The sequence below is a fragment of the Xenopus tropicalis genome, chromosome 1, assembly GCF_000004195.4.
Source record: "Xenopus tropicalis strain Nigerian chromosome 1, UCB_Xtro_10.0, whole genome shotgun sequence".
NCBI classification, from domain to species: domain Eukaryota; kingdom Metazoa; phylum Chordata; class Amphibia; order Anura; family Pipidae; genus Xenopus; species Xenopus tropicalis.
In genome coordinates this window covers 63,584,253-63,609,364 of record NC_030677.2, presented here as the reverse complement: position 1 = coordinate 63,609,364, position 25,112 = coordinate 63,584,253, and the positions used below count along the sequence as shown (strand labels likewise).

Below are 25,112 nucleotides of genomic sequence, written 5' to 3'. Positions count from 1 at the left end.
GTGCTAACGAATTATTTCCTCTCTAAACATTTTTGGAACCATCACTTGCTCTTGTGTTACTCCCAATTTTTTGTTTTGTCTTACCCTCATAAGGATACGATTTTGTAAAACATAGCAAGGCTGTTCATCAGATATTTCAGAATTACTTACAACCTTTTTAAATAATGGCAGCAGACTGCTGTCTTTTCTCTGAGCTTTTTCAATGTCAATGTCCCAATTGGCTGTAGCAGGAAAGTCTTTTTTGGGCTCACTGTGTTCAGTTTTCCATTGAGCCTTTAAAAGTCTTTTTTCCCTTTTAGTCTTACCAGGCTTACCTTGTCCTTTAAACAAATCTGAAGAAAAAGGAAAAAGTTTCTCCCAGGTTCCTTCACTGGCATCAGCCTTCTTTGCTTGTGCCCGCGTAGTCACTGCTACCACAGGTCGCTCAGTTTTCTGACGTGGCAACAAACTTAGAAAATTAGGAAAGTCTCTCCCAATAATCAATGGATAAGGCAACTTGGGAACCAGTCCTGTAATCACTCTGTGGACAGTCTTTCCAATTTTAACTTGTATTTTGGCTAAGGCATGTTTTCTCTTGTCTCCATGGACACATGTTATAGTGGTGTTTCCCAAAGTATGAAGATTTCTCAGCAGTCCAGCTTTAAGAAGTGTCTGGGGACTTCCACTATCCAGTAGGGCTTGTATTTTCTGGCCCATTTACACATGCTTCAACTAGGAAACCACCATTGTCTCCAACAACATTAGAAGGGTTACATTTGCTTTGTGTTTTACGGCAAAATCTCGCAATATGTCCAACTCTCCCACAGTTGTGGCATTTTGGATCTCCACGGTCTTGAGGATTTACTCTGAGCTGCGGCTCTTTTTGCAGAAGGGGTTTTGTTTCGCACAGTAATTCTTTGCTCAGCTTCCCTTCTGGCTAGCAAAAAGTCCTCTGCTAGAGAAATGGCTTTTGTACTTGTTTCAGGACGATGCTCCTGTACCCATAACTTTACTTTATCAGGTAGGATTTCAATAAATTGCTCCAGTGCAATCATTTCAAGGATTTGCTCACCAGTTTTCCTTTCTGGCTGGATCCATTTTAAGAGCAGTTCATGCAGCTGGGCATATGCCTCACGAGGACCATCAAAGTTGCTGTACCTGTAGGCTCTGAATCTTTGTCTGAAGGTTTCAACATTTAGCTCATACCGGTGAAATATGGCATCTTTTACATAGTCATAATCCTGAGCATCTCTGGCATTTAAACTGCTGTATGCTTTTTGTGCTTTGCCAGTTAAATACGGAGCAAGGCGTACCACCCATTGGTCTTTGGGCCAAAGGCATGTTTTGGCAACTCTTTCAAACATGGTGATATAGGATTCAATATCATCCTCAGCAGTCAATTTAGTCAGACGGAGATCTTTAAGACTTGTAGTCTCTTGAGGTTTTGGACTCTGCTCTTTCCAGGCTTGAAGTATTTCTGCAAGCTGCTTGTGCTGCATCTGTTGTAGCCTGAGCATTTCCTCACGGTGCTCCCGTACCTCTTGTTGAAATCTCCTTTGCTCCTCCTCTCGCCTTTTAGCTTCATCTTGCCGCCATCTTTGCTCCTCCACCTTATGCTTCTGGTCTGATTCTATTTGCTTCAGAACCATCCATTTCAGAAGTTCATCTAAACCTGAAGGAGGTGAAGATGCAGAAGTCACTGGGCGTGTGCAGGTTCAGTAGCCAGACAGATCTTGAGTGGAAATTGTGCTTTATTTTTTTATCACATGCAGAAAAAAAACAGTTTTTTCAATGGTGCAATACCAACTTGTACCAGCAGGGGGTCAAGCACACTCCTGGAGCTCTATAACTACCTCTTACAAAGGCTTAACACAGACTCCCAAAAGAAACCAGTCTGCAGCTTTTATAGCCTCCAAACTGCTCTATGCTGCCCCCGGTGGTCAGCATCTACTCTATAAATATTCATTCAGAGAGGCTGCCCACCCCTTTAGGAAGTGGCTTCTCTGAGAGCTCCAGGTAAGTGCTTTATTCAACTTTACTTTATACATGCAATTGCAATGTTATGTATAGAAACAAAGTAGTTTTATGCACTCACTTTTATATACACTTATGGTAAACCTAGCTTTCTATAAGCAGTAGTTTCAGCACCATTTAAAACATACTTTCAGCACAGCTGAGGCACATGTTCCAAACAAAGTAGGCCTCAGTTTGTAACCCAAAGCTAATACTGTTGCACAGTTTGTACTTTCCACACATATATACCACATATATATACAGATTATACACATAGCTATTTACACAAATAATAAATTACTGAATTAATGAATTACTGGCCAGTAAAATTAACATTTAAAGACAAACAAACAAACAAAAATTTTTTAGCTTAATTCACTCCTTCACTGAACCTGCACACGCCCAGTGACATTATGGTGGCAGCAGTGGGATAGTAAAGTGCCGCAAAAGGCAGTGCCAGGGTAACAGATGTGGAAAAAGAAAGCCTGGAGAGAATCCCCAAAAATTACCCAGAAGCAAAAACCAGGTGCAAAAGTGAATACAAGGTCACAAGCTGGAGTAAAACTGCTAGGCGAGTGGAAGAAACCTGCAAGGAAAGTCAGAATGTCCAAGCAGGAAGATGATCCTTCTTCCAGAGGCCCTTCACATGATTTCCCTGAGGAAAAGGAGGAAATAACTAGTGAAGCAGAACTTCTGACTGGTGCCACAGGGATAACTACTGCTGAGCCTACAGTGAAACCAAAGACACATATTGCAAAGGTTTTTATAACAGAACAGGAAGAGCAGCCTAATATGCCAGAGACTTCTGCATCTTCACCTCCTTCAGGTTTAGATGAACTTCTGAAATGGATGGTTCTGAAGCAAATAGAATCAGACCAGAAGCATAAGGTGGAGGAGCAAAGATGGCGGCAAGATGAAGCTAAAAGGCGAGAGGAGGAGCAAAGGAGATTTCAACAAGAGGTACGGGAGCACCGTGAGGAAATGCTCAGGCTACAACAGATGCAGCACAAGCAGCTTGCAGAAATACTTCAAGCCTGGAAAGAGCAGAGTCCAAAACCTCAAGAGACTACAAGTCTTAAAGATCTCCGTCTGACTAAATTGACTGCTGAGGATGATATTGAATCCTATATCACCATGTTTGAAAGAGTTGCCAAAACATGCCTTTGGCCCAAAGACCAATGGGTGGTACGCCTTGCTCCGTATTTAACTGGCAAAGCACAAAAAGCATACAGCAGTTTAAATGCCAGAGATGCTCAGGATTATGACTATGTAAAAGATGCCATATTTCACCGGTATGAGCTAAATGTTGAAACCTTCAGACAAAGATTCAGAGCCTACAGGTACAGCAACTTTGATGGTCCTCGTGAGGCATATGCCCAGCTGCATGAACTGCTCTTAAAATGGATCCAGCCAGAAAGGAAAACTGGTGAGCAAATCCTTGAAATGATTGCACTGGAGCAATTTATTGAAATCCCACTGCTGCCACCATAATGTCACTGGGCGTGTGCAGGTTCAGTAGCCAGACAGATCTTGAGTGGAAATTGTGCTTTATTTTTTTATCACATGCAGAAAAAAAACAGTTTTTCAATGGTGCAATACCAACTTGTACCAGCAGGGGGTCACACACTCCTGTAGCTCTATAACTACCTCTTACAAAGGCTTAACACAGACTCCCAAAAGAAACCAGTCTGCAGCTTTTATAGCCTCCAAACTGCTCTATGCTGCCCCCGGTGGTCAGCATCTACTCTATAAATATTCATTCAGAGAGGCTGCCCACCCCTTTAGGAAGTGGCTTCTCTGAGAGCTCCAGGTAAGTGCTTTATTCAACTTTACTTTATACATGCAATTGCAATGTTATGTATAGAAACAAAGTAGTTTTATGCACTCACTTTTATATACACTTATGGTAAACCTAGCTTTCTATAAGCAGTAGTTTCAGCACCATTTAAAACATACTTTCAGCACAGCTGAGGCACATGTTCCAAACAAAGTAGGCCTCAGTTTGTAACCCAAAGCTAATACTGTTGCACAGTTTGTACTTTCCACACATATATACCACATATATATACAGATTATACACATAGCTATTTACACAAATAATAAATTACTGAATTAATGAATTACTGGCCAGTAAAATTAACATTTAAAGACAAACAAACAAACAAAAATTTTTTAGCTTAATTCACTCCTTCACAGCAAGTTTTGCTGTGTTTTTTTTTGCTATCAAAAAATGTTGCAGTTTCATCATAAATTGACGCGTGAACCAAAAAAGTTGTGTTTTGCTATTCTTTTCGAAGTTTTGCAAATTTTTCGGCAAAGCAAATCGGGACAGAGTTGCTCATCACTACCAATCAGATGTTTGTTTTTGTTCTTCAACCTGCAGCTGGCTGAAACAATTCTAAACACTGATTGGTTGCTATGGGTTACTGCCCTGGTGCAAATTTACCCAGCCCAGTGTTTATAAATAAGCCCTAGTACGTTTGAAAGAATGTTCTTATAGGGTGTAATTGATTGTATTCACTGTGGGTTGTATTTGATTAGAGTCAGTCTTACATAATTCCTAGAAAGACAGGAAAATAGAGAAATGATGTAAAGAGCTCGAATGCCATCCAGCTATTTACAACCAGTAACATTTTGAAGAAGAAAACACTGATATAGGCACATTTAATGAGTTGTTTTATGAAAAAGGCATGCATCAGTTTTAATACTGAGGCAGCTAATTGCCTTATAAAAGGAAATATAATAAGTACATTAGTGAATATTGAACCATGTATCTGTGGTAATTGTCAGATTACTTCCTCAGCTCTACAGTAGCTTAAATTATTCTTATTAATTACAGATTTTTCTCTATACGTATTCACTTATAGATGAACTTTGTTCTCCTACCATTATTTTTTTGGTGCATAAAACAGAAATATCATAAAATGTCACTACTCACCCTTTTAATTAAAAATGAGAAAAACCTGCCCACCTCTTTATAATCTCCCAGAGAATGGAAATGCTTTTCCATATAATACTTGTTTATGTATTGTATTTTTGTATTTCACATTCGAAAATGTTATTTTTGCATTTTTTCTTGCATGGAGGAATCCACTGGAACAGCAGTGTTTTTTTGTATAATATCCATTGTAACTTTGAATAGGTATAAGTCTGTGTTTAATTCACAGAAGGGTTTTTCACAACACAGAGCACTTTTCAAGTTCTAAAATCAAAATAGGCTGGTTCGCTCTTGAAAACCTGGTCTTTGTTGGTGCCTCATCTACTATTAGGGTATGTCAATCTAGTAAATTCAAGTATTTTACCAACTGTCTCTTTGTGTTGATCCTTAGTTCTCTTTGTTCCCTTAGCTTGTCCCCACTCAAGCCCTGCCCTTTTTGAAGGTAGTAACTAATCAGAGACAACATCTGAACTGATTTAACAGCATAAAAGAATAAAGCCCATATTGTTCTTACTATATGTTCTGCCCAATAGAACATCCTGGGAGAGATTTATCTTCCCCTATACTATTGTGCATGTAGGTATGTCTGTATGCAGGTCATAAGAAAACTCAGGAAGTTGACCACACTCTGGAGGGTGCCTTTCATAACCCTTTTCACTGACTCCCCCCACCAATGACATCTGCCCTTCTGTCTTTGCCATAGATCAAGCTATGTCCTTGCTTCTTGCATTTGAAAAATATAAAAGCAATAGGAGCCTCTGTGGGAGAGGATAAAGTGCTTCTGGCAAGCATCTATTCAAACACTTTTTCTGGCTTTCTCACTTCCTTTCCTCTGATTTCCCATCCATTGTACTAGGTGACTTTAACATACCTGTTAACAATCCTAATGCCCCTGCTGTCTCTAAACTCCTCTCACTCACATCCTCCTTTGGGTTATCTCTGTGCTCTGACCCCCCTCTCACTCTAATGGAAACTCCCTGGATCTTATATTTACAAAAGGTTGTTCTATCTCAAACTTCACTAACTCCCCTTTCCCCCTCTCTGATCACAACCTGCTCACATTTCAACTCTCGCTAACTCCCTCTACATCCTCTGCTGTCCCCCAAACATGCAATCCCTAAACACGTCACATCTCTCTTCTTCCTTTAACTCTCTTCATTCTAACATCATAACTGTCTCTTGTCCTAATCGGGCTACCTCTGTCTACTACAACACACTCGCCACTGCCCTTAATGAGCTTGCTCCTGCCAAGACAAAATGCATGAGGCCCAAACCACTCCAACCCTGGCACACTGCTCATACCAAATCCCTTGTACACTTGAGCGTCGCTGGCGCAAATCAAGGTCAGAATCAGATTTCTGCAGCTACAAATCTGCTCTGCTCTCCTACAACACCACCCTCTGCCAAGCTAAACAAACCTACTTCACTGCACTTATTAACTCCCTCTCTAAAAAACCTGCACAACTCTTCTCTACCTTTAACTCTCTGCTGTCCCCTTCTCCACCCCCTCCATGTGCTTCAGTCACTGCTCAAGTTATTGCAGAGCACTTTAAAAATAAAACTGACACCATCCGAAGTGACACTGCACAACTTAATCCCCATAACCATTCCCCTCCCTCCCTACATGCTACCCAGTCTCTTCTTGGCTCCTTCTCCCCAATGACTGAAGAGGAAGTCTCAAAACTTTTGGCTTCCTCTCACTTTACTACCTGCCCGCTTGATCCCATTCCTACCAAACTTCTACGCAATGCCAACCCCTGTCTTATCAAAGCCTTAACCCATCTATTCAATCTCTCACTCTCTACTGGAATCTTTCCCTCCCAACTGAAACATGCCCTTGTAAGGCCTATTCTGAAAAAACTGTCCCTTGATCCCTCCAATCCTAGTAACCTCTGACCTATCTCTCTGCTCCCATTCATTTCCAAACTACTCAAGTGCCTAGTTTACAAGCGACTGACATCATTCCTCTCTGACAATAACCTCCTGGATCCCCTACAATCTGGTTTTAGACAACAACATTCCACCAAAACTGCTCTAACCCAACTAACAAATGAACTCCTATCAGCTAAAGCCAAAAAACACTTCTCGCTACTAATACTTCTCGATCTCTCTGCTGCTTTTGACACTATGGATCACCCTCTTCTCCTCCAGTCTCTCTGCTCTCTTGGCCTTCATGACACTGCCTTATCTTGGCTTTCATCTTATCTCTCAGATCGATCCTTCAGAGTCTCTTACAATGGAGCATCGTCTTCTCCCTTGCCTCTTTCTGTTGGGGTTCCTCAAGGCTCTGTCCTGGGCCCCCTACTATTTTCTCTCTATACCTCCTCACTTGGCAAATTAATCAATTCTTTTGGCTTTCAGTACCACCTCTATGTTGATGATACTCAGATCTATCTTTCCTCTCCTAATCTCAACCCAGAGCTTCTAACTTGTGTCTCTTCCTGCCTGTCCACTATCTCCACTTGGATGTCCCAACGTTACCTTAAATTAAATCTCTCTAAGACTGAATTGGTTCTCTTTCCCCCATCCAACGTCCACATTGTTCTCGAGGTATCTATAAAGGTTGACAATTCTACCATCACCCCATCTTCCCAGACCTGGTGCCTTGGGGTTATCCTTGATTCTGCCCTGTCCTTCACTCCTCATATCCAGTCACTTATCAAATCATGTCACTTTCACCTAAGAAATATTTCCAAAATATGATCATTTATCACCCAAGATGCTGGCAAAATTCTTATTCACTCTCTTATAATATCTCGCCTGGACTACTGTAACTCCCTATTAATTGGCCTTCCCCTCCAAAGACTGTCCCCTCTCCACTCCATAATGAATACTGCTGCCAGGCTCATACACCTCTCCAACCGCTCCTCCTCTGCCGTGCCACTCTGCCAATCCCTGCACTGGCTTCCCCTACCATCCAGGATAAAATTCAAACTAATGACTCTCACATTCAAAGCAGTTCATAACTCTGCCCCACCCTTCATCTGTGAACTTATCTCTAGGTACCATCCAACCCGCTTGTTACGCTCCTCTACTGACCTGCTCCTTAACTCCTCTCTCATTCACTCCTCACACACCCGCATTCAAGACTTTGCAAGGGCTGCCCCCCTTCTCTGGAATTCGCTCCCACAAACTGTCAGACTTTCTCTCAATCTCTAAAACACATTCATTAAGAGAAGCTTACCCTAATCTAGTTTAACATAACCTCAGTATGCTGCTAAAAGCAATACTCTTCACCTCTTGTATCGGTTATTGATTGCTTTATATGTTACTCTGTATGTCCAATGTATGAAACCCACTTATTGTACAGCGCTGCGGAATATGTTGGCGCTTTATAAATAAATGTTAATAATAATAATAATAAACAATGAAGCTTAGGCAAAACTAAAAATGCAGGCAAAACATGTAGTAGTTTTTCAAAAACCTTTGGAGAAATAAATCCTGAATTATGGTCTTTCCATAATTTGAATTGCCATCTGCTAAAAATTATTTAACAATTAATTAAACCCAAAAGGATTGTTTTGCCTCCAATAAGGATTGATTATATCTCAGGATCAAGTACAAGTTCTGTTTTATTATTAGAAAGAAAAAGAAAATATTTTTTTTTTAATTTGAATTATTTGCTCAACATAGAGTCTAAAGGAGATGGCCTTCTTGCAATTCAGAGCTTATTAAATAACTAGTTTTAGGATAACAGATCCCATAGCTGTAGTCAGTTTAAAATATCTCCTTAGGTCAACCCCATAGGAAAAACAGTGGCCTCCCAACTCATTCCCTGTCAGAGGCTGTGGCAGCTCTGAACTGGTGGATTTCTAGGTATTCCTATTGATGTAAATGCGTCACTTCCCCACCTGCAACCACTTTCTCTTCATATTAATGGAAACCACATATGGCAGATGCTTGCACTGTTCAGGTGATCCCAATGTAAAAACAAAAACACCTGCATATACGACAGCTAACCCTCTTAATGTGAAAGAAAAGAATCACCTTCACTAAAACATATGATTTACAGAAAGGCCCTCTCATATAGCCTCCATCTCAATGAAATAATTCAGCTTTTTTAATGATGTTCCCTTTTCTCTGTAGTAATAAAACCATACCTTGTGCTTGATCCCAACTGAGATATACAGATGCAGCCAAGTTCCTTTACCATGTTGTTATGTTATGTCTCTTCCAGTTAACAGAGAAAAAATAAAATTGGCTGGCACATGGTCTATGGCGTATTCTATTGTGTATTGCTGGCATGTCTTTAAACTATAGCACCATCTAGAGGCAGGATTTAACACTCAAAAAATGGTGTTGAGACATGGTGAGACAAAATGTGAAAACTTGCTGGCTGCATCTGTAATTCATTCTTATTGCTTGCAAAACTATCTTGTTGGGTTTAATTAATGCTTAAATGACAGAACAAAAAAAGGAGATCCAAAATACAAAAAGATCCCTTATCTGGATAACACCAGGTCCGAGGCATTCTGGATAACAGGTCCAATACCTGCAGTTGCCCTGAAATACCATCCTTTCATGATAAACCGGGATCAAGGACCTAATAAAACCATTTACACATTTATAACTGAAAAAGACTTGTTAAATACAACTTCTGTCCTCTTATGTTCTACAGCATTTTTGTAACTTATATATATATATATATATACCCATAAACAAATGGGTAAGCAGTGTATTATTCATAACACAATGAGAACTTTGGCACTCTCATGGTGTAGAGTCCAACTCTGTCCAACTTGACCACATTGTTGTGTTGATGCAGCCCTCATCAACTGGGCTGTTGGTGTTTTGTATTATTTTATCATTGGCCCCGTAAGCAACTGTTGGATCAACAATTGGATCAGCCTGTAAAATTTTAGAAATGTATAGTCCTAACAATGAAGTTCCTAGCACAAAGTTTTCGGGATAATGTAATTTATTTTACAGTTTGTGATGTATTTATAGTACACTTTGTGCTACAATGATCTCTTAACAAGCTGCCTTCTTCCAGCAAGCAGTATTCCACAGTTACATAAACAGAAAAGAATTACACTATTCACATAACAAGAAATAAAATATTTCTCTGCTGGAAATCGAAGGTCAGACAACTGTTGGGTCAACAATTGGATCAGCCTGATTTGGCCCAGCATGTGGGTTGCCAGTAGTGATGAGCGAATCTGTTCAGTTTCGCCGAAAAATTCGCGAATCTTTGAAAAGATCCGCGAAACGGCGAAAAATTCGCGAAACGGCGAAAAATTCGCGAAACGGCGAAAATGTCGTGCGACAAAAAAAATTGTCGCCCGCGGCAATTATTTTGTCGCGCGGCTATTGTTTCGTCTCCCGCGGCTATTGTTTCGTCGCCCGCGGCTCTTGTTTCGTCGCGCGGCTCTTGTTTCGTCGCGCGGCTCTTGTTTCGTCGCCCGCGGCTATTGTTTCGTCGCGCGGCTATTATTTCGTCGCCCGCGGCTCTTGTTTCGTCGCGCGGCTATTGTTTCGTCGCCCGCGGCTCTTGTTTCGTCGCCCGCGGCTCTTGTTTCGTCGCCCGCGGCTCTTGTTTCGTCGCGCGGCTCTTGTTTCGTCGTCCGCGGCTATTATTTTGTCGCCCGCGACTATTCTTTTTTGACGCCGGCGACAATTTTTTGACGTGCGGCGAATTTTTTCGCGGCGAAATTTTTCATCCGTTTCGCGAAACAATCCGCCAATGGCGAAACGCGGAAATTCGCCGCGAATCCATGCCTGGCGAAACTTTTCGCCCATCACTAGTTGCCAGAAATGCTTGCTTGGTGATTTCACCATATGGGCAGACCTGGCAGCATATGATTAAATTAATGTATTGGTTGGCAGCTGCAAAATCTAAAAGTTAGGTTGAGGAAGTCACATAAAAGTCATGAAATGTTTAAATAATTGTAAGAAATTAAAAAGTATTTGAGAAATAGATAAACTACTATTTTTACAGTAGTGATGGTTTCCCTTTCACTGTATTTGGTCAACAAAAATATAGCACTTGCCATGGATACAGAATGGATTTAAGCTTTACCTTCATGGCAAAATGGAAAATCAAATTACATGTTGTGATCTGGAATCTATGAAGGTGAATATTGACAGCAGAAATATTATCTAATAAATAAATGATGACTAGCATAGGGAAGCAGCCACATGCTTATTGTCACCAGAGAGTCTGCTTTCTCTCCCATTTATATCTAATCTCATCCTGGAATCAGAACAACGAAAGGAAAAAATAAAAAGAACCTGGTCAATTATGTCTGATGTGGAAATTGTTTGGAGGCAATGTAAGTGGAATAAAGTGTGTCACCTATCCCTCCTCCACCTCCCCTCCTCATGCTTTTTAATTACTGAAAACTAAAATCCACAAGAGAAAATGTTTATCACTTACAATTCATTTAGCTACTGAATATACTCTCCTTAATAACCCTTCTTTCTCTGTTTTTATTTTGCACCCTAGCAGGTTTCTCACCATTGTGACTTTTGCTAACATCTTTACACCCAGGTGCCATAGGTGCGCTTACACTGTAACTCAATCAGGGCTGTTTCTCTTACAAAGAAAGCAAATGTACTTTGGTGAGAAAGGCACAGCTGTATTCATTGTCTGACCTTCGATTTCCAGCAGTGAGAAATATTTTATTTCTTGTTATGTGAATAGTGTAATTCCTTTCTGTTTATGTAACTGTGGAATACTGCTTGCTGGAAGAAGGCAGCTTGTTAAGAGATCATTGTAGCACAAAGTGTACTATAAATACATTACAAACTGTAAAATAAATGACATTATCCCAAATACTTTGTGCTAGGAACCTTATTGTTAGGAATACACATTTCTGATATTTTACAGAAGGGTAACACCTAATAACTTTGGAATAAGTGTTTCCCTCAGAATAACCACTACAACAAAAGGGATTGTGGCTGATTTTAAATGTATTATTAACATGTTTGGTAAAACTTACAGGAAATTAGCCTGTTATGGACAGGTATGGGATCGGTTTTCTGGAAACTGGGCTTACAGGAATTACAGGAAGGCCATCTCCATAATAAAAAAACAGTACCTTGTACTTGACGTTAACTGCATGAATCCATACTGGAGGCAGAACAATCCTATTGGACTTATTGCATTTCTAATAGATTTAAGGTATGGAAATCCAAATTACAGAAAGACCTTCACTGTGTAAAGCAAACATCTCACCCATTAATGCAATTAAACCAGGGCAGACTTTATTGAAGCAGCTCAGACAGGGCATGGCAAAGTACAACGTCAAGCACAGATAGTTACAGTTACAAAGTTACATAGGGTTAAAAAAGACCAGAGTCCATCAAGTTCAACCCATCCGAGTAAACCCAGCACACACAACCTATACTTACCAATCTATACACTCACATACATAAACTATATACACAAGATGATCCAACTTTGGTGTTTTATTTCAATTAAAGACACCCTTACATCCAATAATACCCTTTCTCTGTTGTGTCCACATACAGTGTACAAGCTTCTCATGGCTGTCTAACTACAGCCCATAGGTTCCCTAACACCTACACTGTGACCTACACCTGGGGTATTAACTCCAATTTCTACCTTCTTATCAGCTGCCCTTGCTAACCTAACAGTCACCTGATTACCCCTAAGGTGGACCTGGCACACCTTGCTCCTACTTTTCCTGGTCTTAGCTAAGAACAGCTCTCCTTATTTTGCCATCAGATCTTCATACACCAAAGAGGCAGTCCCTAGCTCAGACACTTTCTATTATAACAGTGGTTCTCAACCTTCCTAATGCTGCAACCCTTTAATACAGTTCCTCACCTTGTGGTGAACCCCAACCATAAAATTATTCCTAAGACCATTGGAAATATGTGGGGTCCCGACCCACAGGTTGAGAACCACTGCATTATAAGCTCCTGTACCCTACAGGCCAACCTTAAGGGTTGGTGCGACCTGCTGAATGAACTTTGCCCAACTATTTATACACTCAAATGAAATATATTTGTACAAGGTCCCATACCTGTATTTTACATTTTGTACCCTTGAAGCCTGCTTTGATCCTAAGGCTTACTGTTTACCTGACTGTTGCTGTCAGTGGTAAGAAACTCTGTAGGTCTTTTTTGCTGAAATGTTGCCAGATGAATCGGAGTCAGAGGGAGTTTTTTCTTTCTCCAAAGCCATTGGAGTCAATAGGTGTTTTTCCTTACATTTTTTCTTGTGCCATATGCATTAGAGTTATTGGTTTGATGGACTCAGTTTTCCTGTGTGAAAAATGCAATTTTTTTTTCTGGCAACATTTTGTTGCAGAATTGCAACCATTTTGACCACTTGCAAAAACACGAATTTTGCTGCAAATCTATATCAGGTGAAAAAATTGGCGTATCCCTATCAAAGACCTTTTGCCTTGCAGTAGGTGCTAGGGTGTCAGCCTGCAGTCTCTCTCTTATAAAATCAACATGCTATTACAATGGGAAAAAATATGTGTATGCGTGTTTATGTGTGCATATTATACAGTAAGTTTCTGTTACTTTATTTGCTGCATTAAAAGTTTAAGAGCAATGATTGCTTTTTCTCACCTTATGATACAATTTTCAACATAGATCAGAAAAAGCTCTGAAAATGGTATATACTTAAGCTTGCATTTCAATTGTATAGCACTGCACAGAATCTACACAAATAGCAATTACCGACTGCTGTGGTTCCTTGCACTGATATTTTACATGAATGCAAATGTCCTTGTAATAACGCAAAAAGAATTGTTTATTATATGTTTGCTAGACCACTAATTTGTGTTTAGATATAATGTATAGGTGCTATTTAGATTAAGGATAATAATAATATATTCACATTTTGTGGTATTGTTTAATTTTAATTGTAAGAGTTTACATACACAATTTCCTGCAACACAGAGCTTTATATTGTTATGGGTGTGGATAAAGGTTTCATGGGCCAATGTAGTTTTCACCCAATGAAATTTTTAAGCCCTGGCATTTGCATTGACCCCATTTATGGGTTAATAAGCTTTAAGCTTTAATAAGTGACTGAGTTTAGCTATTACTAATAGCCTGTGTTATGCCATTTTAAAGGTTATTTCTTTCCCTATATCTTGCAGCCAGGAATGACAGAGACTCTTGCATTGTAGTTATAATTGTGGCTATTTTATGCAGATTTTTTGGGCACAGTAATTTTCCTATCCATATTGCGTTGTATGTTTGGTTATTTTGGTGCAGGTGATAAAACAACTAAGCCAAGTCAATAAATACTATGTTGATTATGCTATATTAATTAGCAATGGCTGAAACAGTCCCGTTCTGTCCCGTTCTGCTTCGCCAAGAAATTTGCAAATGCATTAAAGTAATTGGGTGTTTTTGGGGGACTTTTTCCAAACCCTGTGACCTTTTTTTTTTTTTCCCAATACATTAGAGTCTATGGCTGTTTTTTGTGGCAAAACCTGGCAAAAAATTTCACTTGTGAACATATTTCCAACCTTCACAAACCAACATACTTTCTAGCCTTATTTTGAAATAGGCTTAACATTATAGTTGTATACCTAACATTATACAACATTAAGGGCACACTTGTAACAACAATCAAAATACCATGTGGATTTACTGTAGCTCTCAAGGTTAAAAATTTCAATGAGAGATTTTTAACAAATCCTCTTTGTGTTAATGCAAATAAAGGTGAACATAGACCTGAGCATCATGCCTACTGTTTGCTTAACATAAACTGTGAGCAAAGTAACTGACTACAAAAATGGTACTTAGAGAGATTTATTGATCATATAAAGAGACAATTATATTTGCATTTTTTAATCACTCATCTCACATTGTCTAATGTGGTTTCTATGTTGGATATGAAATACCTTTTCCTTTTGTTTTATCCAAAGCTCATTTACACCATCCAAAAAATAAAATAATCTGACAATTCTTTTGTAATATCCTTGAATAAATGTATAAATGTAGATAAGATCACTTTGCTTCATTCTGTCTTTGTTTACTGCTAAAACCTGTTTGGAAGAAGATTATAATGGCATAACAATCCCTTGATAAAGCTTTACGGACTGTATAATTAAAGAATTAAAGTTAATATGGCTAGACAAGCTGAATTTTAACTACTGACCTCACAGCACCTGCCTAAATGTATAGCATCTCTATAATAGTACTGATCCAGGCCATCAAAGTTGTCACAGATTGTCAATAAGATGTCAAATGCTGTCACAAAGTTGTCACACCATCTTTTATTAGGAGTTTCAGTGGCACTGCACATGCTCAGAGTGTTCTGGACTGCTGTTGAGCAGCTAAGCTTAGGGATCATTAAAAACCATCAAGCAGAACACAAGGTTAACCTTAAGATGATGCCACAGGGCTCATTTGTTAATTCTGATGCAAACAGCACTGATTTTTGAGCTGCTGTGTAATGAGAATCTAACGCACTAGTCTGCACTACTAAAGAGCTGTAGTACAGAAGTTTAAAACTTAATCTATTCTATTCTTATCAAATCCTATACCAGTGTAAATGGCCACAGGGTGGTATTCAGTGCTTATTGTTTTTAAACAATTTAACCATATTTGGCTGATGGCTAGTGAGGAGTGAATCTGCTACCTTATATTTTTTCAAAGCGCGCAACATTTTTGTCGCAACTGCGCCTTTTTTGATGTGACTACACCATTTGTTTTTTATGTGACCACAAATTTTTTTTGTGACAAAATTTTGCAGCAGTTTCTTGAAAAATTCACAAATGGAGTAATGAGGAATTTCACAGCAAATCCACACCTGGGAAAAAATTGCTCATCACTTTTGATGGCTTTTTTACAGTGTTACTGGCCAGTGACTGGTTATGTATTGTTGGCTGGGAATTCAGCAGCTGCTTATGTGATTAAACTGCCCACATATCCACTGTGTTGTATGTGGCAATCAGTTTATTTGTAATATAACAGCCCCCAATTGCACTGAACTGTGTATTTCTCAGTTGTCATTTTAATTTATGTTACATGTTTATGTTTACTGCTAGAAAATTTTTTCACACATACATGGCTTCTACAAATGTCTACAACTGATATTTAAGGCATTGCTTTTCAACCTTATCCTATAGATACCCACATTTAAAAAAAATATTATTGTAATATCATTTGTCTAGAAACAGTCAAAACAATACTTAAAAGTCTTACCATACCCACATTTGTGCTGTACATCCAGGCTTAATATCTGAGTATCTGTCACCATTTCAACCTGAAATCCTTGTAGCTCGTACCTGTTGGAATCTCAGGGGACTGCAGATGGAAGACATGCACTCAAATTGCTTTTGTTGCAGTAAACAAGAAGTAATTTGGATTTTTTTTTATTAAGGTAAAGGGAATAAAACACACCTTGAACAGTTACTATTTCTTGTTTCTAAAAATAATTTGACACATAACCCTTCCAATTACATTGAACTGTATATCTCTAACCAATATCCATGTTATAGTCTAATTGTCTTTATCAATATCAAATATATTGTGGACTATTGTGCTATTATCAGTGGTGCTTGAAAACACAAAAATGTTTACAGCTATTATGTACTAAAAATATGTGAAAATGTATGAAAATTAATGGGTGCTTGGTTCTACATAGTTACATAGATCATTTATGTTGAAAAGAAACAAAAGTCGATCAAAGCTCAACCCCTCCAAATGGCCCCCAACGCTTATACACAACGCAGTTTCCAAAAAAGTTGGGACTGTGTAAAATATAAATAAAAAAAGAGATGATTGGGATGATTTGCAAATCATTTAAACCCTATTAATTGAAAATAGTACAAAGTCAACATATCAAATGTTGAAACTGAGAAATGTATTCTTTTCTAAACAATATATGCTCATTTTGAATTTGATGCCAGCGACACATTTCAAAAAAACTTGTGCACATACATATACACTCAAATATATAATATACATCTACCAGTAACTATACTAAACTAACTGTGGAGTTTAAGATCACAATAGCCTTGAATATTTTGCTTGTTGACCAATCAAAAGGTAAAATTCTTTTTAAAAATCATGGACGCTGCATCCTCTGTCTAGAGTAAAAAGGAGAGCAACCATTCAGCTACTTATAAGCACACAGTTGAAAAGCCAGCATTTGTGATGGTATAGGGGTACATTAGTGCACACGGCATGGGTGCTGAATGATATATACAGGTTTTGGAGCAATATATGCTGCCATCCAGATGCCAAACCACGTTCTGTAGAAATTACAATAGTAGCTGCTAATCTGGCCCACAGCCTGCAGTCCAGACCTGTCACCCACTGAAAACATTTGGCACATTATGAAACAAAAAGTATGACAAAGAAAACCCCAAACTGTTGAGAAGCGGAAATGCTACATCAGAAAATAATGGGTCAAAAATTCAATTTCAGAACTATGGCAATTGGTCTTCTCAGTCCAAGAGGATCACTAGTTCGCAGCTTCCCTGGGTTGGTATGTTTTTTTCTTCTAACAGAAGCACCAACCTGGGGTATAAGGTAAGCGATTACAATCACTGGGGGGTGCCTAAGAAGTACAGTAGCACTAGCAGCACTGTATAATTATTCATTTTGTTATGTGAAACCTGACAGGGAAGTGAAGGTGCTGCAGGGTGTTTCTTTTGCTGAAAATTAATAGGGAAGATATCCCTGTGGTAGCTTCAAAAGCAATGGATCTTACTTGTCAAGGTGTTTTGATCTGTAATCCCCATAGAGTGAGTTCAAAGACAGATACGCTAAGATAGATTTTTGACAGCAGAATTGCTTGCTTTTAGTAGTCTAAAATACACAGTTGGGAAGTCCTCTTAATAATGTCTCACAAATAGAATGGTGCAGCATGACACTCTACAGACTCTTTTGTTGTTTTCAATAGTGTGGTGACAATGCCATTGTGTTTGTAAGTAACTTATTAAAAAAGTTTGAACTGTAAAAGCTTCCAGTGTTCCTTCACAGAGTTCTATACACTGTTTTGTGACAGTTATACTAATATTAACTTATTAAAAGATGAACATTTTGAGGTCCAGTGCCCTATCTATTTCAACATTTTTCTAATGATTAAGAGATTACATAGCAATTGCCATGTGGGGCTATGTGGAGGTGTATTTAAAACATTTCATACTGAGGAAGCCTAAAAGATTTCAATTTTTATCTGTTAGTACACTTTCCTGGTGGAATAATATTTCTTTTACTATGGATGTGAACTCTAACACCCTACTACCATGGAAAGGAACCTTGTATGGCCCATATCAAATCAATAGAAATAATTTTCCATTTCATTACAAATTTTTACAAGGTTAAAAAGAATTTTGTAAAACACTTACTTGAGAATTCTCAAGAGTTGTCAGGAAATTAAATTTGGTTTACAATTCAAATCAATTAAAAACTTTGCTTAGGAGAATTTCAGCTCAAGAAAATACAAATAGGAAACAATAAAGAAAAACAACAATAGTGAGGAGCATTCTGCATTCACAAGCCAAATTTATTGAGAAAAATTGCGGACAATTTTTGCATTTTAATATTTCTCCCTCATTAGCCTATTTATCAAAATTCGAGTCAGAGAAAGAAAATGTTAGCCTTGAAAAAAGGCAACAAAAGCATGATTTTTCCTGATTTTCTTCCTTGAAAGCTAGCTGATTTAAGAAAAAACTCAAATTGAATAGTAGAGTTCATTATTTTAGATCATACCCAAGTAAGAATCACATTTTTCTATTAATTTTCAAGGAGGCTGGAAAACTTAATAAATAAAAGCTTTTACTTGCCATTTTTTTTTTTACTTTTGACTTTTTTTTTTACTTCCGACTATTTGAGGTTTCAGAAAACTCTTGGCAAATATTCACATTCAAATGCAAACTCAATATTTGATAAATAACCCCCTTAGTCTAGCTAGATTACTATAAAAATTGTGTAAAATGATTTTACGTGAGACATCACAGTTTACATAGAAAACATTTCACTAAAGCAGATGCACTTTGTTACAACTTGCATATTGTTAAAGATAATAGAGGGCCCTTCTTGTGAGTAATTACAATCATATTGTGATTTGAAGTTCCTTTTGTTGTATATTGCATTTTATTTTTATGCTTAAATAAAAAATTATACTCTTTAATACACTCAATTTATTGTAAAGTGATCAGTAAACAATAGAGAGAAAGCCTTGTTTATTAATATAATATGGACTTGCAAATATGTCCTGCACCTTATATGTGACATGAATTTTTACAGTTAAATAATGAAGTGATACTCCATAAAAATAAGAGAAAAATATGGTTTATTTCTGTTATTTCAATAAAATTAACATGGTATCTATAATTTTCAGTTTGACATGGTTTTCTCAGCCCTACTTGAGATAAGTGGAGGAACTTTAAATCAATCTTCAAAGGCATTATGTCAAGCTATCCTAAATTCAATATTCCTGTGTGACATCCCCTCAATACAAACAGCACAGATCACAGTCAGAATGGTATATCCAAGAGCCAAGGATCAAAGTGGAGGGACAAGAGTCAAGGTTTCCAGCACAGAAACATCACACACAAAGACAGCCCGGAACAGCACCACTTGTATTCTTATTTAAAATGCTTTTATTGCACACACCTTTTTGGGCATTACAGCAACGTTTTAGGCCATGTGTGGCCTTTTATCAATCATGTGTGGCCTCAATCAGCTTGATAATAGGCCACACATGGCCTGAAATGTTGCTGTAATGCCCAAAAAGATGTGTGCAATAAAGGCATTTTGAATAAAAATACAAGTGGTGCTGTTCCGGCCTGTCATTGCTTGGATATACCGATGGAAAGTGGCCATTGGGGAACCTGCACTCTCTCAAAACAGAGGCAAGGTTTTGTGCTGACTACTATCTGCACAAAACACACACACACACGTTAACCATAACATCAGCTTACTAAGGCATTGAAATTCTCATTTGACCCTGTTACCAAGTTACATGAAGTACTGTTCTTCACATGAAAACCATTGTGTGGTGACAGTATTACACTACTATGGGTAGTTTCTAACAAATCAACCATACATGATTAAATAGAAATTATCATTTAAATACTTTTTGTATTGAATGGTGGAGATAATGTGGAGTAGATACTGCTTTTTAAAATAAGAAATCCAAATAGTCCTGTTTTAATTCCAAGTTTGAGAAGTATTTGGATTGAAGGGCCATATCATTGATTGCATTTGTCAGCATATAACCAAAAAGTTCAAGATTTGAAAAAGGACACTTCCAATTTGCAGGTCCAAAATGGAATAAATCAAGGCTGAAGATAGAATCTATCTGTGGAGATTGTGGTGTTATTTGGGTCTGCAAAGATAGCTAGGAAAAACAACAAATAACTAACAGTATTTACTCTTTCAAACATAAATATCTTTCTAAAATTATTGAGCTGTACATAAGAACAAAAGAAAAAAATTATATATGCTATGAAAGGAACACATTTATGACATAATTTCCTGCTTTTATTATAGGACAATGATGCTTTTTATAGTGCTCTGTTTAAATTTTATATAGGGAATAATGTTTCAAGGAATGTAAAATATAAGAATATTATAGGCACTGATGTGTGAAACTGCCACATTTAGCTTCACATGGGTCCATGGCAAATGCATTGAACTTAATGGCTAATTTTCCAATGCTTTGAATTAAATGGGCATTTTTATTTTTTGAGAATTTTCTTATGCCAAATGCATCAATGGCCATTTTTTCTTGTGCCAAATGCACTGGAGTCAATGTACTTTTTTTTCTTGCGCCAAATGCATTGAAGTCAATGGTCCTTTTATTGGACCCGTTATCCATACTAAAAAATAATTTAAACATTATTTAAACCCAATTGGATTGTTTTGCCACCAATACAGATTCATTCATTTTAGTTTGGATCAAGTCCAAGTTACTGTTACAAGAGAGAAGGGAAATAATTTTTAAAAATTTGAATTATTTGCTAAAAATTGAGCCTATGGCTCCAGATCCCATATCTGTGCATTATGAGCACACTCACAGTCTGGTAAATGTATAGTGAAATGGTTAATTTGAGTTGTGATCAGGTTATTCTCTTCCATGTGATTCCCCCAACATCACTAACTCAGACTTGGAAAGGAGAGGAAAGCTTGTAACTCTTTCTGCATATACAGTGGAGGAAATAATTATTTGACCCCTCACTGATTTTGTAAGTTTGTCCAATGACAAAGAAATGAAAAGTCTCAGAACAGTATCATTTCAATGGTAGGTTTATTTTAACAGTGGCAGATAGCACATCAAAAGGAAAATCGAAAAAATAACTTTAAATAAAAGATAGCAACTGATTTGCATTTCATTGAGTGAAATAAGTTTTTGAACCCCTACCAACCATTAAGAGTTCTGGCTCCCACAGAGTGGTTAGACACTTCTACTCAAATAGTCAACCTCATTAAGGACACCTGTCTTAACTAGTCACCTGTATAAAAGACACCTGTCCACAGAATCAATCAATCAAGCAGACTCCAAACTCTCCAACATGGGAAAGACCAAAGAGCTGTCCAAGGATGTCAGAGACAAAATTGTAGACCTGCACAAGGCTGGAATGGGCTACAAAACCATTAGCAAGAAGCTGGGAGAGAAGGTGACAACTGTTGGTGCAATTGTTCGAAAATGGAAGGAGCACAAAATGACCATCAATCGACCTCGCTCTGGGGCTCCACGCAAGATCTCACCTCGTGGGGTGTCAATGATTCTGAGAAAGGTGAAAAAGCATCCTAGAACTACACGGGAGGAGTTAGTTAATGACCTCAAATTAGCAGGGACCACAGTCACCAAGAAAACCATTGGAAACACGTTACACCGCAATGGATTAAAATCCTGCAGGGCTCGCAAGGTCCCCCTGCTCAAGAAGGCACATGTGCAGGCCCGTCTGAAGTTTGCCAATGAACACCTGAATGATTCTGTGAGTGACTGGGAGAAGGTGCTGTGGTCTGATGAGACCAAAATAGAGCTCTTTGGCATTAACTTAACTCGCTGTGTTTGGAGGAAGAAAAATGCTGCCTATGACCCCCAAAACACCGTCCCCACCGTCAAGCATGGGGGTGGAAACATTTTGCTTTGGGGGTGTTTTTCTGCTAAGGGCACAGGACAACTTATTCACATTAACGGGAAAATGGACGGAGCCATGTATCGTGAAATCCTGAACGACAACCTCCTTCCCTCTGCCAGGAAACTGAAAATGGGTCGTGGATGGGTGTTCCAGCACGACAATGACCCAAAACATACAGGAAAGGCAACAAAGGAGTGGCTCAAGAAGAAGCACATTAAGGTCATGGAGTGGCCTAGTCAGTCTCCGGACCTTAATCCAATAGAAAACCGATGGAGGGAGCTCAAGCTCAGAGTTGCACAGAGACAGCCTCGAAACCTTAGGGATTTAGAGATGATCTGCAAAGAGGAGTGGACCAACATTCCTCCTAAAATGTGCGCAAACTTGGTCATCAATTACAAGAAACGTTTGACCTCAGTGCTTGCAAACAAGGGTTTTTCCACTAAGTATTAAGTCTTTTTTTGTTAGAGGGTTCAAAAACTTATTTCACTCAATGAAATGCAAATCAGTTGCTATCTTTTATTTAAAGTTATTTTTTCGATTTTCCTTTTGATGTGCTATCTGCCACTGTTAAAATAAACCTACCATTGAAATGATACTGTTCTGAGACTTTTCATTTCTTTGTCATTGGACAAACTTACAAAATCAGTGAGGGGTCAAATAATTATTTCCTCCACTGTATATGCACAAATACACATGCAAACACACATATAACATACATATTACAGTTACACACCATTATATACTTTTAAATAAAAATCAGATAGAATTTATCATGTATAAACTGAAGTGCCACTTTAGGCTGTGTCGTTTCAGTCCTATATATATATATATATATATAAAAAAAAATAACCCTATATACTGTATATATATATTTATATATATATATATATATATATATATATATATATATATATATATTGAAAAAAAAAAACCCAATAGATAGATAGATGCACACTGGGAAGTGTATTAATTCCAATTAATTAATTTAAATCATGTTTTTTTAAAACTCGAATGTTTGATAGTTATTAAGTACAAAAAAAATCAAATGTAAAACTTTTACTCTAAAAGCCTGCATGTAGAAGGGAGTTGTTTAACACTCCAAGGGAGTCATTTAAAATGTTTGTAATTTTTTCATGGTTCATGTTTTGGCGCTAAAACTCAACTTATTTTTTTGTTTGTAAGTCCACGAAGATTAATAGGAACATGTAAAAACCTTGAAAAATCGGTTGTTTCGTGTTTTTTTATTTTGATTTGGCATTGTAATTCATTCATGCTTTTTCGATTCAGATTTTTTAGTAAATGACTAAACATTTGTGGTTTATCTAAAAATTAATTTATTCAAGATTTCAAAAACTTTAAAGCCGCAAAAATCCGAAAGTTGATAAATCTGCCTCTACATGATTTTTTGAGTTTTCAGTTTTTTGAATTTTTGGAGAGTTTATAGACCTATTTAATAATTAAGCATTTGCTAAAATGTACAGTTTATTAGAATTAACATTTTTTTTTTAATAAATTCAAATTTTGATAAATAAGCCTCCCCAACATGCCAAACTCTAATGTGTACTTAATCATTAAATACTTGAATATAAAGAATTTGATCAAAATAAACATTAAAAAAAAAACAAGTACAACCCTACAAATTCTGCAAAAAAATAAAAAGATTTGAAAAGTTTCAAATATGTGATTTTGAGTTTTTTTTTCTAATGTTGATAAATAAACATGCAAACATATATTAACATAAATTCAGTTATACAAGGTTACTGTGGCCATACACACAGAGATGACATTGTTTGGCTAGGTCATTAGTGATGAGCTAATCTGAGCCAGTTCTTTGCCAAAAAAATTGCGAAATGCAAAAAAAATTTGCATCACACAGTTACTACACAACTTTTTTGATGTGACCACAAATTTTTGGCAGCAAGTTTTGCAAAATAATTCGCCAATGGCGAAATGTGGAATTTCGCTGCAGATCCATGCCTTGCGAAACAATTCGCTCATCACCAAACAATCAAATCTTGGGCCAAATCAGGCAAAAGTATCTGCTCTCTTTCTCTCTTTCACTTTTTCTTTCTTTCTTTCTGAGAATATTTTGATTCTTTATATTTGGACACTTTGAAGTCAATTAAAGCTTCCTTGATGAATAGAAGCAACCCTAAACCTCTTGAAAGCTCTGAACTGTAAAATATATCCTCTAGTGTCTGTCAATAGATACCGAGAAAGTTAAGGTAATTCATTCTAAAGGGCAGCATCAATAATTGAACACACTCCTAGAAAGAATTGGAACATCCTAACCTCTGATCCCCATTCACTAAACTCTCTTATCCATCCCTGTTATTTATAGAAAAGTCAGAAAAAAACCCAGTTAAGGCAAAGCTGAATAAATTGTGACTGTTTAAGCAATATAAGTGCAAAATGTAGACATTTGTCAAACTGGTGTTCTGCTACAGTGTAAACATGTTGTACCTTCACATGCCAAGCATTACTGACTTTGTTTAATATTCAATTAGTGAATTTTTTTATATAGTTTGCATTACTGTTACAAAAGAGGGGGAGAAAGAGATAGGGTTGCATGCACTTAATTGTTTTTGATTGAGCATTTTTTTTAAAAAAATGTAAGCAAGTGGCAGTGGCGTTGATGTGGGCATAATAATGCTAACAGCGTCAATTCATCTGTTGCAAGTGGGAGTGCCTGTTGGTTCCACATACAAAAGGGAACACTGGAAATATTGGCTTCTCAAGGTAAGCAGTAATTCATGAATGTCCAGGGCCCACTTAAGCCTGGCGCTTGAGCCGCCGGCCATATACATCAAAGCTGACACAACTGGAACATCAGTGCATAAATGTGCTAACCCAGCACCTACTGTATGTCACTTACTTTTCTAAATGGCTTTTGGACCCATGTTCATGCCCAGTGCTTTGTATAGCAGTTGTAAATTGTGTATATCTTTTCTCTTTAAATGTAGGTCATCAGTTACATAAATATTTAAGCATAGAGTCTGGTAATGAACAATTCCTGACCACAGGGCAGTCTAACACATTCAGAATTTTAAATGTACATTGTACTAGTTCCTGCCCAGAATATAAGTACTGCGACACTGAATAATTAGTAATAAAATGTTTGTTATAGTTGTACAATATGAATT

The 25,112-nt window shown here is 37.6% G+C and overlaps 1 protein-coding gene across 1 annotated transcript; it reads right to left on the bottom strand.

Moving 5' to 3' along the window:
- Window positions 1-767: 767 nt before the first annotated feature.
- Window positions 768-1,665, bottom strand: LOC116411990 (neurotrophin receptor-interacting factor 2-like). Its single transcript, XM_031904766.1, has one exon. It carries the CDS (start codon window positions 1,626-1,628, stop codon window positions 768-770), a length of 861 nt encoding a protein of 286 aa, XP_031760626.1. The 5' UTR covers window positions 1,629-1,665.
- Between the last annotated feature and the right edge of the window lie 23,447 nt (window positions 1,666-25,112).